Source organism: Myxocyprinus asiaticus, chromosome 14 (assembly GCF_019703515.2).
Source record: "Myxocyprinus asiaticus isolate MX2 ecotype Aquarium Trade chromosome 14, UBuf_Myxa_2, whole genome shotgun sequence".
Taxonomy (NCBI): domain Eukaryota; kingdom Metazoa; phylum Chordata; class Actinopteri; order Cypriniformes; family Catostomidae; genus Myxocyprinus; species Myxocyprinus asiaticus.
In genome coordinates, this window is record NC_059357.1 from 25,644,836 (window position 1) to 25,661,967 (window position 17,132).

The window sequence follows — 17,132 nt, forward strand, 5'->3', positions numbered from 1 at the left end:
CAGCAAGAAAAATAAGTCAAGCTATTATTAACACGTGAGGTTCCTGTGGTAAAAACAGAAAAGAAAAAGCTTTATTTTAAATAGAGAACAACCTCAATCATAGCATATTTCACTCAACAATCTTGTTTCATAATCTTCATATCACATTCATGATAATGTTTTTTTTTTTTTTATATCAATTTATATCAGTAAACCATCTTGTTTAATTGATGCTGGTTTCTAATTGTATGCAAGAATTGCGAGCACTATGCAATTTATCTCCAATATCTACCAAAAATGATTTTCATTCTTTAACCAGTGCACAGTTTTAGCAAAGTAAAGCAGTAAAATATGTATAAACAGACTCCCTTCTTTTAAAAACAGATGCATACAACACTATAACAAAAAACTATAAGGACATACACTTTTGAGAGGAAATCTTCAAAAGAAACTAGAGAAACATTGTAGCCATTTCACTTTGGTCTAAAATTATCTTCCCTCAGGAATATAATCACCTTCAGCCAAGCAGTCATATCATATTACTAAACTTATGTACACGTTACAACAGGTTTGCTCAGAAACACCTGAAATCATTTTCAAAAAATAAAATAAATAGGCACCATACAGACAACTGGAACCAAGGTGAACTTGAGGATAAGAACTATGCAGAGTACATGCGTGGTGATAAACTAAATGTATCTGGAATAACTGGATACAGTGTGGTGTGCAGTACAGTGTCAGTTAAATTACACAAACATGAATGACTGAAAACTGTGCTCACTGATCGAAATCTGCACAACAAGCTATAAATCCAAAAAGTACACTAGAAGTTCCAACCCTGCGTTTAAAGTCCATGTTTCCATGAGTAAGGCAAGTGTAAACATTTATGCAAAGCATCACACCCTGCTTTGTTTTTAGTACCCTGTACCTGTATGTATGTATGTATGTGTTGCAAGGTCAGTGGAATTGTTAAGGCTCTGACAAAATTTATAAACACTGCGGTGTCAATGTCGATTGCAGCACCCATGATCCTGATAAGTAATTCCTTGATTGGAGCTTCCAAGGATACAGTCATGTGAAGCCTTCAAGTGTGGTGCAAAATTGATATGGTTAATTTCATTTTAGCCACCAAGAACAGACCATCAAAACTTTGGTCCAGAAGAATTCCAGAGGGGAAAAAAACACTTGGTATGTAGGGGTTGGCACAAACCACAGTGTCAAAGGAATACTGAAAAACTATCCACAAAAACAAAAACAAAAAAATCTATACACAGGCAAAACTTCAGAACAAGTATAGCAACCCCTGTGAAAATACAATAAAAGCAAGCTTGTAGGAGCCATCAATTTTCAATCCTTAATTTTCTAAATATATTAAAAGAAATCTTTTCATAGTTCTTTTAAAATTAGGCACCTAAAACAAGTGCTAAAAAAATTACTAGAGCTATAAGGTTGTGTGGGTACAGAAAAAACAGGGCAATTTTAGAGATTACCTGCTAATGCAGACTACTGGCATCTTCAAGTAATTGCTTTTTGCCACTCTGATGATGTCAGGCCAAAATCACAATCTGCAGATAATGATCATGGCTCCACAACTCTTTCCTAACTCTTTTTACTTTTAACCCAGTGCCTATGCAGAATGTGGTGGTGTCTAATGCCCAGACACCAGATTCAATGCAGAGTCTGAGATGGATCAATCTTATCTGGATCCGATACACTGACTTCCCCTTCCCTGCTGGAACTACCATCAGTGGCAGGATCACTGCTGGCACCGTCTTGAGTTTTGGGTTGCTCCTGGCTATCTTTTTGCAGTTTCAGATCTCTCAGGTGAGCCATGGCCTTGTCTATGGTCACAGTAGTCACTAAACCAAAATCGTGCATGCTAACCAAATGGAGCAGAACGTTTCGGCACAGATTCTTCTCGACGATGATGGTGCTGTGCTGCTCCACAAAAAACATGCAGGCCTGATTCATTTGGTTGTCAGCTATGAATCTGCAAGCAAAGTAAAAATAAGCTAATTACTGGCAACAATGCAATCAACCACTTTGAGGGATGAGAGCACAGAATTACCATTTATATACACTCACTGAGCACTTTATTAGGAACAACTGTACACCTACTTATTCATGCTATTATCTAATCAGCCAATCGTGTGGCAGCAGTGCAATGCATAAAATCATGCAGATAAGGAGCTTCAGTTAATGTTCACATTAACCATCAGAATGGGGAAGAATGTGATCTCAGTGATTTAGACCATGGCATGATCGTTGGTGCCAGACGGGCTGGTTTGAGTATTTCTGTAACTGCTGATCTCCTGGGATTTTCACACACAACAGTCTCTAGATTTTACTCAGAATGGGGCCAAAAACAAAAAACATCCAGTGAGTGGCAGTACTGTGGATGGAAACACCTTGTTAATGAGAGAGGTCAATGGAGAATAGCCAGACTGGTTCGAGCTGACAGAAAGGCTACAGTAACTCAGATAACCGCTCTGTACAATTGTAGTGAACAGAATAGCATCTCAGAATGCACAACACATCTGACCTTGAGGCGGATGGGCTACAACAGCAGAAGACCACGTCTGGCACATTAGGACCATAGTGTTTCTAATAAAGTGCTCAGTGAGTGTATACAGGCTACAATAAAACAAAGACAGCACTTTATGGAGGAGGTTGTTTCATAGCATTGATTTTTGAATAATACAAAGAACTGACAACAAGGACAATAGTGAGTGAGAAGTGAATATGCATACCCATGTTTCATTACATGCAGGTTCCACAGTTTCATCACCTCTTTCTCTCCCTCATTGACATCCATGAACTCCTCGATTTGCTAAAGGGTATTTATGGGAAAAAAAAAAAAAAAAAAAAAAAGGTAAATTCACAAAGTTGTTCAGTTTATAATTCTAAAACTGAAGAAACCTAATAGAGAATTTCTCGAACAGCAGTTTGAATTGTGAGTAAAATAAGGCATGTGGTTAACATTACTTGGAAACTTTCCTGTCGTATGTGAATTTTAAAACACTGTGTGGTTTAATAACAAAGTTTCTTGATAAGTAATTCATCTAACATCCTTTGAAGTCCTTACTCAGCACTTAGTTCAAAATTCACGCTTAAGATATGACTGTCAGTGAAGTCATTTTTATTTGTATAACGCTTTTCACAACAAAGATCATTTTGAAGCAGCTTTAACAGAAAAAGAAGCTGTAATATATGTAATGTCTTACAGTCATAATGGTGTGGTTTAATAAAAACATGATTGTAAATTTTGCCTTAAATATTTAAATAAGTAAATAATATTTCAGAGGTGGGTAGAGTTGCCAAAAACTGTACTCAAGTAAAAGTACAATTACTTTATATATAAAAAAATATAAAAAATAAATAAATAAAAAAAACTCAAGTAGAAGTACTAACATAAATAATTACTTGAGTAAGAATGTATCCAATTAAAAGAGTACTCAAGTAGTAACTCGTTACTTTCACAAATGACATAATGGATGTTAACTCCCCTATATTCCATTACATAATAATACATTTAACATGTATTACAGAATTATTATTATTAATGGAAATTCTGTCATCATTCACTATCATGTTGTTCCAAACCCATATGACTTACTTTCTTCCATGCAACACAATGAGATTTTAGATAGAATGTTTGTCTGAGTCACCATTTACTTTCAGTGAATGTGTTTTTTTTTTCTCCATATTTAGAAAGTGAATGGTGACTGAGACTGGCAGTCCCTAACATTCTGTCTAACATCTTTTGGGTTCCACAGAATGCAGAAGGTCACACGGGTTTGGAACAACATGAGGGTAGGGAAGTGACAATATTAAATTATGGCTGAGCTGTCACTTTAAAGGGATAGTTCACCCAAAAATAAAAATGCTCATCATTTACTAACCCTCATACCATTGTATGACTTCCTTTCTTCTGCAGAACTCAAATTATGATTTTTAGAAGAATATTTCAGCTCTGCAGGTCAGTACAATGCACATGAATGGGTGCCAAAATCTGTATGCTCCAAAAAGCAAATAAAAGAATCATAAAAGTTATCCATACAACTCCAGTAGTTAAATTAATATCTTCAGAAGTGATATGATAGGTGTGGATGAGAATGAAACAGATCAATATTTGTCCATTTGTGAATCACCAAAAACAAAAGAAGAAGAATGTGAAAGTGATCTGTTTCTCATCCACACCTATCACATCGCTTCTGAAGATACTGATTTAACCACTGGAGTCTTATGGATTACTTTTATGCTGCCTTATGTGATTTTCTTTAGCTTTAAAATGTTGGCACCCATTCACTTGCATTGTATGGACCAAAAGAGCTGAGAAATTCTTCTACAAATCTGTCATGAGGGGGAGTATATAAGAGAATTTAAATTTTTGTGTGAACTATCCCTTTAAGGGCTCTTGTCAGATCTGGATGAAGTTGTTAGTTCAGTGTAGTTACAGTTTTAAGTCAAAATAATTTAGATCATTAGTTCTGTACCTCTCCCTAAACGCAGAGTACGCAGCCTGGGTAGGGCACCAACCCCGGTCGCGCAACACTCTCTTCACAATACGATTGCCTCATGTCCGCACATCTCTCACGTGCGTGACTCGCTGTGCACGCACATAAATGCTGTCTGTTCGTGCTCCAGTTGTCAATCACACAAACAGCAGAGCAATAGGCATGTACACTTAACTTGGATGTTTACATGGATTTATACAGTTAACCAGCCCGTAGCTGCCATTGTTTCCAGTACCCCCTGCGAGGGCGCAGGGTAATGCGTAAATACTGCTCATGACATGCGGGACACGGGAGAAAGTGCACTGATATATTATTGCTGCACTGATTTAAAAATGTACACTTGTAAAAACTGATGTCACAAGAGCCCATATTTACAGAATCACCCTGAAAATGACCATCACCATGACACAGAAAAGCCTGCATTATCATTAGAGCCATGCCTTACCTTAGCGTGCTGCCTTAAATTGGAGCTGCAATTTTAATCTTGATATATCTTCTTGTCTTGGTGTTAAATGAAGGCATTGCATGATGAAACTATTCTTTTTTTTTTTTTTAACTGTGCAGAGTGAAGAAAGTGTTTCACTTAGTTAGAAGAGCATGATGCTGCAGCAGTGATGGACTTGGCTTGAGTGACAGTCTGTGACAGCACACGCAGCTGTGTGAACTTCTGTTGTCATAAAAGTCCCATTCAATAATCTCACAATAAATTAAGCATTAATTAAAATTAAACCAAGTAATGTAATGACAGGAATGCCACCCATTGTAAAGAAGTAAATGTAAATTTTTTCATTAGAAATTTACTTGAGTGAGAGTAAAAAGTACCCACTTTTAAACATACTCTAAAAGTAAACATTTTTCCAAAAAGTTAATCAAGTAACTTTTTCCAAGTAAAATGTTTCAAGTAAAATTACAAGTAAATGTAGTGCGTTAGGACCCACCTCTGTAATATTTGTATTTAGGCCCCCAGTAAGCTAGATAAAGGTTACTGTGGTGTGGAACACAAAACTCCATAAGATGTTGGTTAATGGAGAAAAATAACCTTGGGAGAAACCAGGCTCACTGTGGGGGCCAGTTCTCCTCTGGCTAAACAGCATGAATATAACGCCAATATTAGTTATTTATGTGTAGTACAAGTCATGGTTTAAAATTAGTAAACTAAGTACAGCTGAAGTCAGAAGTTCACATACACCTACATTTAAACTCAGTTTTTCACAATTCCTGACATTTAATCATAGAATTTTTTTTCCTGAGGTCTTGGCTGATTTCTTTTGATTTTCCCATGATGTCAAACAACGAGGCACTGAGTTTTAAGGTAGGCCTTAAAATACATCCACAGGTACACCTCCAATTGACTCCAATTAGCCTATCAGAAGCTAATTGGCTAATTGCCTAAAGGCTTGACATCATTTTCTGAACTTTTCCAAGCTGCTTAAAGGCACAGTTAACTTAGTATATGTAAACTTCTGACCCACTGGAATTGTGATATAGTCAATTAAAAGTGAAACAATCTGTCTGTAAATAATTGTTGGAAAAAATGACTCATGTCATGCACAAAGTAAATGCACTAAAAGACTTGCCAAAATTACAGTTTGCTAATATGAAATCTGTGGAGTGGTTAAAAAATGTATGTAAACTTCTGACTTCAATTAAGTGTTAGGGGCCAATGTTTAAACAAAAAGATTTTGTATGAACTGTAAGATTAATGAGTAATATATGTTGTAGGACAACATGGAAAAGTCTTTAACAGTAGACTTTATTTTACCCATAAATCAAAATACTATGCTTAAAACCCTGTAGAAATTCCCGAGGGAGCACACGGCAAATTAGCCTTCCAGGTTGGCCTACAAATTGACATCATGACTAAAATCTCTATAAGATTAATGACAAATATTTTTGCTTTGGGATTTCAGAATTAAGGTGTGCTGGAAATCTGTCATTGTGACTGAACAACAACGTAATTTGTATGATAATCCAAAAGTAACATTTAAAGATCTAATGATGAAGATCCTCACCATAGCGGTCTTCTCCCTAAGCCAATCTGGGTCCCTCTCGTCTTCACTGTCCACTTCCATTTCCTGTGGTCTGAGGGGCACACAGCTGTCACTGTGGAAATACAGGCGGTTGTGGCCGCTGATGTAAGTCCGCTGCTGCTCCTGTTCTCCATCCTCTGGCTCCAGGAACTCAGAGAGGCTGGGTTTTGAGCGCTTGGGCCTATGGAAAGAGAAAATTTAAACTCCATTCTTTTGAAAAAGCCAAGAAAGTGACACAAGGTCTGTGACATTGGCAGACGGTTCTGGTAATCTTTCTGGTAAGATGCAGCCAAGGCAACGACATCCCAAGAACTGGTATTGTATAAGAATACACATGCAGATACACACTCTTTTCTTTCAATTCCAGAGTGCACAGACCTGCAGACAAGGTAATGCGTGACTGCAGTCCTCTTCACTGGTCCGTTACGGCTGAAGTCAAAGCCAGGCTGGCAATGGATGTCCTGAGGGTTCCCCACATAAGAGCCGTCATAGCATTCATTAATTGACACATCTATCCTGGCTCCTTTAGGGTGAGGCTGGCCAAGACAAACAAGACTCCATCAGTATAAAACACAACAATATTTGATTATATCTACACTCATTATATATATATATATATATAAAAAAATCTTATAAAAACAGTCTTACCTAGTCTCATAAAAACAGACAGTTTAAAATTCCAAATTAGATGAGATGTGTTCAAAAGGATTGAAAAATGTGGACAGACGCAAACCTGTGACCACACATTCTACGTTAATGTGCCAAGTAGCTATGTTGCTTGGCAACCATAAACAGCCTAAAGAACAATATTATTTGGCAGAAAAATTAATAAGATTATTAATATTAATGAATGTATTGAACATCAGCATCTTTTATTATACAGCTGTTGCTAAAGGTAGATGCTATTCACACACCACTGAAAATAGTGCCAAATATTATTTGCACCCCAACCCTGTTACAAATAATGGTAGATGCTGTTTGCACCTGGTGCAAATTGTGGTAGATGCTATTTGGACCCCTAATTAAACTGTAAACGTATAGGGGCATCTCTGCAGCATGTTTATTTAGAGTCCCACAGACATACTTCACCAACCCCCACCTCTAAACCTAACCTTCCCTTACATGGTTTTACTACAGTAACCACAGTATCACCATGGTATTTTGTAGTAAAATCATAGTAACCACAAAATTAAACATGGTTACAATATAAACGTCATATTACTGTAGTAACACCATTGTTAATTGCAACAAATCTATGGTTTCCACCAAAAAAACATCTTTATTACAATATTACTATATACCTTTATATTCATTTTTATGCATTACTATAAGCAGTCCTAAAGAAAATATTGAGAGAGGAGAAAGGAAACTGAATGAGAAAAAGAGTGCGACAAACACGGAATTGAACACGGGTCGAACAGTCACAGACTCCGGTGTTACACCCAAGCCACTGAAGCGACACTCAATGCAGTTTGTTGTTAATTTCTACGTTTCCATTAGACTATTAGGGTGCAAACAGCTGCACTTTGTGGCAGGTGTTATTTATATGTAGGTGCAAATAGTCACTCCATTTTATAAAACCAATAAGCCACTCATGGCCGTGTGTTACAGTGATTTTCCCACAGTTAAGGGGATTTTAGGCATTCCACATTACGTCATGCCAAGGAACACAACAAATATGTGGTCATTTTGATTATGACTATGTAATGATGTATTGGCAATTTGATTATGGCATTTAGTGGCAGTTTCATAAAACCTGAGATGATTTTCCTTACCACGTAGTTGAAGATGAAGCGGCTGTGCGAGAGTTTGAGGTGCTTAAGGAGGCTATAGAGCTTACGGCAGTTCAGCGTGCACCAGGGACAGTGCAGGTCATCTCTCGCCTCTGTCTGCTGCCGCATGTTATTGTTGTACAAGAACTACAAAAGGGGATGGACACAACAGATGATGAGCACACACAGAAAAATGTCACAGCAGGTCTTACGAAGTCAACACTCTAATAGCGATATCATACAGCACAAAAGCCAAAAATAGCACAGAAATAAACAGTGGACGGGGCAGAGAATCACAGGAAACTCCCTGCCCTTTTGATAGTCCATGTAAAAAAGGCCTGGGATCACAGATATGTGCTGTATTGTAGCTAAAAGATCTTTAGGAAGAGCCTCTGATGTATCATCAGGTAAAGTTAAATATGCATGTTACTCACCTGATAGTAGACACGTATTTTCTGACGAGGTTCAACATGGGTTTGTTCTCTTCTTACTGGCTGATCAGTGCCAACTGAATCATTAACAGCTGCAACCAGTCAAACAGAACCTTTAGTTAAATATGTACTGAACTCTATGAGATATAAACCACATATCATGATATGCATAGCTACATGCTCTTACCAACTGCCTGTGGAGGCTTAACATTGCTTGGCTTGCTGCTTTCCACTGTGCTGGATTCAGAGTTGCGTGTGGCAAGTGGTTTGGCTACTGGTGCCGTTCCTCTGTCTGCAGTGTCATTGGTCCATCGTAAAGTGAACTGCAATGTGGGTCCCTGAGAAAAGGTCTCAAAAGGTGGTAACCACTGAAAAACAGGGTAAAGATAGCATTCTAATTTTTAAAAGCATAATGACCTACAGCAATCTCAGATTTTTAATGAACCCTGTAACTGACCTTCCCATCTAGACTAGTTTCCCATGTTGCTCTTTTCTTGCCTACAGGACTCTCCTCCATCTCCTGCATAGAGAATTCATACTCACCATCCAAAAGCTGGAGACGTCTGTTAAAGAACACAAAGTCCTTTACAAACCAAACAAAAATGACAACAGAATGCATTCCAACACTAAAAGAGTCAGTAATATTAATAACATAAAAAAATATGAAGGCAAAGAAAAATTAGTTTACCTGTTTTTATCAAAAACTGTCATCTGTGCCACAAATGTAGTTTCTCCATCATCCGGACGAGAAGAAAATCTCTTCTTTCTGTTGGACATCTCTTCAATAACATCTGAGAACAAAATAAATCTACCTGAATTCCTTCTTCTGAAAAGGCCTTCTTAACACTGATAACATTCTATTATCAAATGTGATTTAAAAGTTTCAGAATCAAAGCAGAAGCTCGTACTGGTATCTCTGTTGGTCACACCATTGAGCTCTCTTCCCCCTGGACGAGACACTCTGAACAGAAGGGAGTAGGACTTCACCATGTGGCTGTTACTGGGTTCAAACTCATGGCTGGGCACTACCAGTGTGGGAAAAGCACCCAGCTTGGTCTGACTGCTGGTTGGATTCAGAGGCACCTGCTTTTTACCTGTAGGCACTTGCTTCACTGGGCAACTCACATCCTATAAACAATCAACAAACATTAACTATGTGCTAACTGGCGAGTATGAAAGCAGATGAACAAACTATCTTGTAAATTAACCTTAAGTAAAACAGGTACTACCATTCAAATTCGTATGACAAGTGGGCACATGGAAAATGCCCCAAAGAAACAAGCTTCATTACCAGGTTGATACATTTGACTGCAATGTTAATGGATAGCTAATAGTTCACATACTGTACAGTAGTTAGGAAAGAAAAAGGCATGTTTTGATTGAGGTAATTTGTTTTAATGGTGGTCAAGGTCAATAGAACAGTTTAAATGAAAACTTTTCTGTGACAAATCAAGGACAATGTTTTACCTTTCTCTTCTTGTGGCAGACCTTGACAAGTAGCACTTCTACAGACACTGAGTTTTCTTCATTCTCTGAGTTTTGCAATGGCTTTTCTGATTCATTGAACAGAAAATCAAAATTACTAACTGATCTTATAAGTGAAGACTGAGGAGAGGAAAAGGCCAAAGGCTTAAAATGTTTAATGTTTGCCTACCAGTTTTATGGAAGAATCCAGTGAAAGTGAGCTGCAGGTTTGAAGCCACACTGTGGTTGGAGAAACATAAAAAAACTGTATTGTAAATTCTCTGCATGTATTTGACCTATTCATTGAAACTCTGCCAAAGAGTGAATGAAAAAAAAAAACAACCACATCTTACTTGTGTGATTCCTGATCCACTTTTGACTTCTCTACTTTAAACAGCAGATCATTCACGTTAAAGTTCTTTCTGAAATAACATGCCAACAAACATTAAATAATTGCATATTGGGTGCAGATTACAGATGCACTGACACCACATTTTTTTCTCCTGATCCGATTTCGATACCTGAACTCTCAGTATCGGCCGATACCGATCCGATACTGCTGTTGTTTAAAGATGCTGTAACCAAATGTAGCAGTTTTGGAACATCAAGAGACTGAGCCATTAAATTAGACATGCCTTCTCTTTCCAAAACACTGCTCTCCAAAGATAGCATTGAGACAGTCATCAAACTGTAGAGCAGTGCGTCTTCTCATGGTTGTCAAACATTAAAGTAGCAAACTAACGCCCTGACCTGACAACTGTTATGAGCCTGAATATGACATTAAACCTGAATGTTCTGCTTTAACTGCTACACTATGAGAACATGCAAAATGACTGAGGCAGAAAGCACATCAGAGTCTTCTGATTGGCTGATCAAAGAATGTGTCCTTGTCACATTTTAGTTTGCTGTTTATAAAGTCTAGTTCTGTCACAGAGATCTCAGGACACTAATTTCAGTGATATCTTTCAGGGAGAATGAACATTTTCTGCATACCATTCCATAAAAAAAAATAAAAAAAAATAATATTATATATATATATATATATATATATATTCACTTACAGCAACTCTGATATCTATACCTCACTGTGTGGAACCGATTGGGGGAACTATTTTATATAAAAAGAAACCACCTCTAACTACACATTATTCCAATATAATTGTGTAGCCTATAAAGAAAAACTTTGTTACATTTCTTGTTAAAGGAATATTCCAGGTTCAATGCAAGTTAAGCTCAATCAACAGCATTGTGGCATAATGTTGATTACCACAAAAAAAATATTTTGATTAGTCAAATATTTGACCTTTTCTTTAAAAAAAAAGAAAATCTGGGTTACAGTGAGGCACTTACAATGGAAGTTAAAGGGGCCAATCCGTAAACGTTAAAAAACTCACTGTTTCAAAAGTATAGCCACAAGATGTAAACAATATGCATGTTAACATGATTTTAGTGTGATAAAAATCATTTAATAACCTTTTCTGTATAAAGTTGTACAACTTGTGACAACGATGTATTGTCAACAAACCCTAAAACAACTGTTAAACAACTTTACAGCTCAAATAATACATGAGTTTTAACAGAACAATTAATGTGAGTGCATTATAAAATTATAAGCTTCACATTTCTGCCTTTAAACCCTCAAAAACTTGGCCCCATTCACTTCCAATGTAAGTTTCTCACTGTAACCTCCATTTAGCTTTTTTTAAAGAAAAGGAAAATTATTTTTTGAAGTTCACAGTAGTTTAATACTCTTCTTACTCAAAATCTGGTAAAATGCTACTTCGGTGCCATTCTTGATATTAAACGCAGCCTTTTGCAATTCACAAAGCTATATTTTGTCTTCATGAGACATTGAATAAAATGCATGAGTTGTATGGACTACTTTAATGGTGCATTTGTTGTTCTTATGTCATTTTTTTGAGCTTGACAGTAACGACCATGACTTAACACACAGTATCCGATATCCAACCTGGTTAAAAACGTCAGTATCGGAGCCGATTCAGATATCGGATCGGTGCATCCCTAATTCAGATACCCAACTCTGTCATATGTTAAGATATGAAACCTTTAATCTACAACTACAGAACATTCCTGTTACAATGCTTATAACAACATGCAAATTTTACTCAATGTGAGGCCTGTACAAGGAAAAGAAAGGTGTGGCTTTTTGACAAAGAGATTAAAAAAATAAGCTAGTTTAAAGCTATTTTTAGGAGCAAAAAAATCATTTTACCTTTTTGTACTTGTTCTCGAGTTTCTGTGGGACATGTATGTGAGACTTCTATGCAGGAAGATTGGCTGATAGAAGGAAAAGGGATGATACAACCTGTTAGTCTATTGTTAATGGCAACTGTGCACAGTTAGCTTGTCTTAATTTAATTTCATCACATCAAGGACTACTTACTGCTATAATATTCCTTGTCCGAAGAAATCTGTATATTTGAGTTGGTTCTGTAAACAGATGTTCAGACACATTAAAAACCATAAAGTGCACAGATGTTTACAGAATGAGGCTTGTCATGCAAATTATTCATTTTAATCATATTAGACATGTCTAGCCAGACTTCATCAAACTAACCCCATTCTCTCATAAAGTGACACTCTTCTACAGGAATCAAGGGGGCAGTTGGTAAGACAACTTTCTTGCAGCCACTAGCTACAGCAGAGAAACTTTATGGCTTTTGAGTTGTTGTTTTTTTCTTTGTCACTTTTACATCTATAAGTCAAACACCACAGGAATATTAAAATTAGAAGAAACATAAAGGCACCACATAGCACGTGTCATCTTTTGATGCACGTGTCTAATTTTCATGTAGGATGTGGCCTGGGCAAGTAATAGAAGCCTTATTAGTTATGCCAATATTATAACAAACACACACAGTATTGGTCAGATATCACATATTAGAAGAAATATTCGGCATTTTGTGAGCTACTGGACACATTCTGCTGCTCAGTATTGGTGTTTAGCCACAAAGCTAGTATTGTGTGTGGTCAGACTCAAGCTTGGAGAGAATGCTGGAAAGTGCACAACTAAAACAACAAGTTAGTTTGTTACCAAAGCAGGAGAGCAAGGAGGCTTTGGGGAGATATTTTCTTAATGACACACAGGCCAGTGGTTTGACTCAATACAAAGGTACGTGACCACAAGTTGGTGCGAGAATGTTAGCAACCTGCTAAACCGCTTGTTCAAATCTCCATTTTAAAAACGGTCGCACAACAAACACGGAAAGATTGCCGAAATATGGCTTACATGCTATTAAACGTAGATAAACAGCAAACAAACTGCAACTTACTCTCGAAAGCCTGCAAGAAGAGTTCGTGGTCTGCTTGGATCTGCTCCATCTTGGGTCGCTTGACTGAAGTCATCACAACACCGGACGATACGTGCGCTCCTCCATTAGCGGCTTTACCCGTGCTGCTGGTGCCATAAAAACCATTTCCACTCGAACCGTGCTTGTGTGGGGCCATCCTGAAATAGTGTTAGTGGTCGAGTCAGATGTTTGAAAATGAACTCCGGTGGATTCAGCCAAGTCCTGGCCCCAAACAAAGGGAGAGTAGCCGAAACCGGTTTGCCCCCTCAACAAAGTAGCAGTTAACATCAACAAGCCGGTAGTTCAGTTTGTTTTACAGACCGGATGGAATTCCTGACAATACGAATGTGTGTGTGTGTGTGTGTGTGTGTGTGTGTGTGTGTGCGCGCGCGTAGAGGACTGCTACAATGTATCATCAGCGTCTAGAATCGAACGCCTAGCGAACTATCTCATATAGCTTATCGAATCAGTTTACAATTTGGATTACTGACTTGGTAGGAAAGCCGATATATTGTAGTATTACCCGGGTACAATATCGAACCCTGGCTAGAACACAAAAACCTTTCGTTATCTCGTAACAGAGCGTATATAACAGAACCTAGCGGTCTACTGTCGTGTTCCTATGAGAATATCCCCATAAACCTCTGTTTAGTTGTTAAGAATACACAGATGTATTGTGCCCCATAGGAAACAACCTAAAGTCGACAGTGCTGGGAATATTACCCGCCCTCCTTCTTGAATATTTTCAACACAGCTGATAAAACCCTGAGTTTGGAAGTAGTCAAGTTTGGTAGAGAGTCTGCTGGTGAGCTCGCACTGGTCCGCTTGTTTTCCGCGGGAAATTCGTTTCATCAGTGTAGTAGGCAACACTGTGACAGAGGCGAGAAACACAGTATACGGGTATGTAACAGGCGTTGGCTACTTTGCTATATTAAAGAAATAGTTCACCCAAAACAAAAAATATTCTCTCATCATTTCTCACCATCATGCCATCCCAGATGTGTATGACTTTCTTTCTTCTGCAGAACACAAACAAAGTTCTTTGGAATAATATCTCAGCTCTGTAGGTCCATATAATCCAAGTGAATGGTGACCAGAGCTTTGAAGCTCCAAAAAGCACATAAAGACAGCATAAAAGTAAACCTTGTGACTCCAGTGGTTTAATGCATGTCTTCGAAAGAAATCCAATCGATTATGGGTGAGAACAGACCAAAATGTAACTAATTTGTCACTGTACATCTTGCCATTGCAGTCTCTAGGCGCAATCATGATTTCAAGCTTGATTACACTTCCTAGTGCTTGGCATGCAGAGCGCTAGATGGCACTAGGAAGTGTAATCGAGCTTGAAATCCTGATTGCCAGGAGACTGCTGATGTCAAGATTAATAGTGAAAAAGGAGTTATATTTTGGTTTCATAACCAAAACTGATTGAATCGCTTAAGAAGACATGGATTAAACCACTGGAGTCTTATGGATTACTTTATGCTGCCCTTATGTGCTTTTTGGAGCTTCAAAATGTTTGTCACCATACGCACTTGCATTGTATGGACCTACGAAGCTGAAATATTCTTCTAAAAATCTTCATTTGTGTTCTGCAGAAGAAAGAAAGTCATACACATCTGGGATGGCATGAGGGTGAGTAAATGATGAGAGAATTTTAATTTTTGGGCAAAATATTCCTTTAAATGTTTTTCGATGACAAAACAAATCTTTCAGAGTAGCTTTTGAAACAAGTAACGTATCATTGCACTATTGATTTGTTGATAGACCCCATTTATTTAAATAATAAATAACAATACTTTTTTCAGTCCCATGTCATAATATTCTTCTCTTAAAATCAAGTGTAAAATAAATATACCAGTCCTTTACCACATTTGTTGAATATGAGCAAAATGCCACTTTGTCTGAATGTTGTAATTGAACTTTAACCCGTCCAAGTCCTGTTAATTTGTGTTTTGTGAATTAACCAGTGGAACAATTTAATTACTCGTGTCAGGAAGACATTTTCAGGTGTATAATTTCAGAAGTGATGCCCATGCCTCTCAATGCAGTGCGTGATTTCCTTATTGACCTTATCAAAATTGTAACTCTTTTGTGCCTGTAGACATCATTTTGAGGGATTTCAGTTCAAATGTAAAGGGCAAATAAATAAATAAATTATATATATATATATATATATATATATATATATATATATATATATATCACACACACACACACACACACACACACACACACACACACACACACACACCATTTACGCCAAACAATAATGTCTAGTTGTGAAAGTACATCATTGCTTGCACATTCTACATAATATATTAGCATTTACAAAGTAAAATATGTCAGAGGGTGGTTATTTCGTTAGAAATGGTCATTAGAGAGACTTCTCTACAGGCCTCTACATGTACAAAATTATCTATCCATCCTTTTTACCCCTGAAGCAAATTACAAAAGCGTCAATGCACTCACATTTATTCAAACGTATCTATTCTTGTGTTTCTTGCCCAACAGGAATTTAGTATTAGAAACCATAGCAGAACATATGGAGTGTTACAATTGTTGAAGTGTATCAGACATAAAGTTTAAACATTATATATTTTTATTTGGGTAATTAAAGGTTTATAACACGTTTACACTCGTTAATCGGTTAGACGTTCAGAATGAGTCGGGAATTTTCATCTGATCCATAAAATAATTAACGAGAAAACAAATCATGCAAACGTTTGTGGTGTATCGGCTGTTACTTATGGACGCTCTTTCTCTCTGGCGTAGATCATACGTGAGTGATCATTTTGTTATGTAGTAATACTAATGTTGCCTGTTGAAGAGCTCAGTTTGAATGGTTACACATCCGGGAGAACAGCATGATCTAATGTCAACCGGATGTGTCCTATTAGGCGCGGTGGCCAAGTGGTAAGGCGTCGGTCTCGTAAACCGAAGATCGCGGGTTCGAACCCCGCCCGTGCCTCACAAGTACATTGTGTATTTTTTTAAAAAGCTATTCAAATAAGACAGCACTAATACGTTAAATCGCCCAGCTTTACATGTAATAGTTTTTTTTCATGGTATTACAGTATACATAGTACAGTATTATCGTAATAGCATTGCTCACATAAACTCTTATACACAGCTTTCAGAAAGTATTCTCCCAATCAATTATTACTCATTCTCCTGTGTTGTCAAATGAAATCATATTTACAGATTTACAAATGGTAAAATCTGTCAAGACATAATCAATCTCTTCAACACTTCAAGGAAGCATTTCTTAGAAAGGCAACTGGCAAGACATGTCTGAAATTAGTTTAAAGCAGTTTAAGAAAACCTGAAACTTTTGGAAGAACATTTTGTGGATTTGAAAGCAAAGTTTGTTGTCTGATGAGACTATATTAAGGTTTTGGGCCTAAAAAACAAAACACTATGTTTGGCACAAACCAAATAAAGTCCAACACCCATGATGCCAGCATATGTTCTGAGGTTTCTTTTCAACAGGAGGAACATAAAAGCTTGTTGGCATCAAAGCCATACTGGACAAAGCCAAATACAGACCAAACTCTTGAGGGGAACCTGTTTCAGTCGAGTTAGGGCAAGAATTTTCAGCAGGACAATGACCAACACACACACACAC

At 37.4% G+C, this 17,132-nt stretch overlaps 1 protein-coding gene, 1 long non-coding RNA gene and 1 other non-coding gene across 3 annotated transcripts; 2 read left to right on the plus strand and 1 right to left on the minus strand.

The window, feature by feature from the left end:
• Window positions 1-40: 40 nt before the first annotated feature.
• On the minus strand, window positions 41-14,246 carry LOC127451323 (polycomb protein suz12-A). The gene is made up of 16 exons (XM_051715913.1): window positions 13,487-14,246; window positions 12,598-12,644; window positions 12,427-12,491; window positions 10,547-10,615; window positions 10,384-10,433; window positions 10,197-10,282; window positions 9,638-9,857; window positions 9,418-9,520; window positions 9,187-9,292; window positions 8,917-9,097; window positions 8,733-8,821; window positions 8,302-8,445; window positions 6,905-7,062; window positions 6,509-6,707; window positions 2,730-2,809; window positions 41-1,969 (listed from the first exon to the last, which is right to left on the minus strand). Exons 1-16 carry the CDS (start codon window positions 13,659-13,661, stop codon window positions 1,648-1,650), a joined length of 2,094 nt encoding a protein of 697 aa, XP_051571873.1. The 5' UTR covers window positions 13,662-14,246; the 3' UTR covers window positions 41-1,647.
• LOC127451326 (uncharacterized) lies at window positions 6,671-9,594 on the plus strand. Its single transcript, XR_007899089.1, has 4 exons — window positions 6,671-6,804; window positions 6,894-7,056; window positions 9,234-9,363; window positions 9,458-9,594. It is a non-coding gene; the product is annotated as an uncharacterized LOC127451326 (long non-coding RNA).
• A 2,157-nt stretch (window positions 14,247-16,403) lies between the features above and the next one.
• Window positions 16,404-16,475, plus strand: trnat-cgu (transfer RNA threonine (anticodon CGU)). The gene has a single exon. It is a non-coding gene; the product is annotated as a tRNA-Thr (tRNA).
• The last annotated feature ends 657 nt before the right edge of the window (window positions 16,476-17,132 follow it).

Bases quoted from the DNA above. Each gene is read 5' to 3' on its own strand.
- LOC127451323 (XM_051715913.1), bottom strand. From the start codon at position 13,661: ATGGCCCCACACAAGCACGGTTCGAGTGGAAATGGTTTTTATGGCACC. The intron at 10,616-12,426 runs GTAAAATGATTT...ATGTTATTTCAG, and splicing joins TCGAGAACAAGTACAAAAAG to AAAGAACTTTAACGTGAATG. The intron at 9,293-9,417 runs GTAAACTAATTT...GTTCTTTAACAG, and splicing joins ACAGTTTTTGATAAAAACAG to ACGTCTCCAGCTTTTGGATG.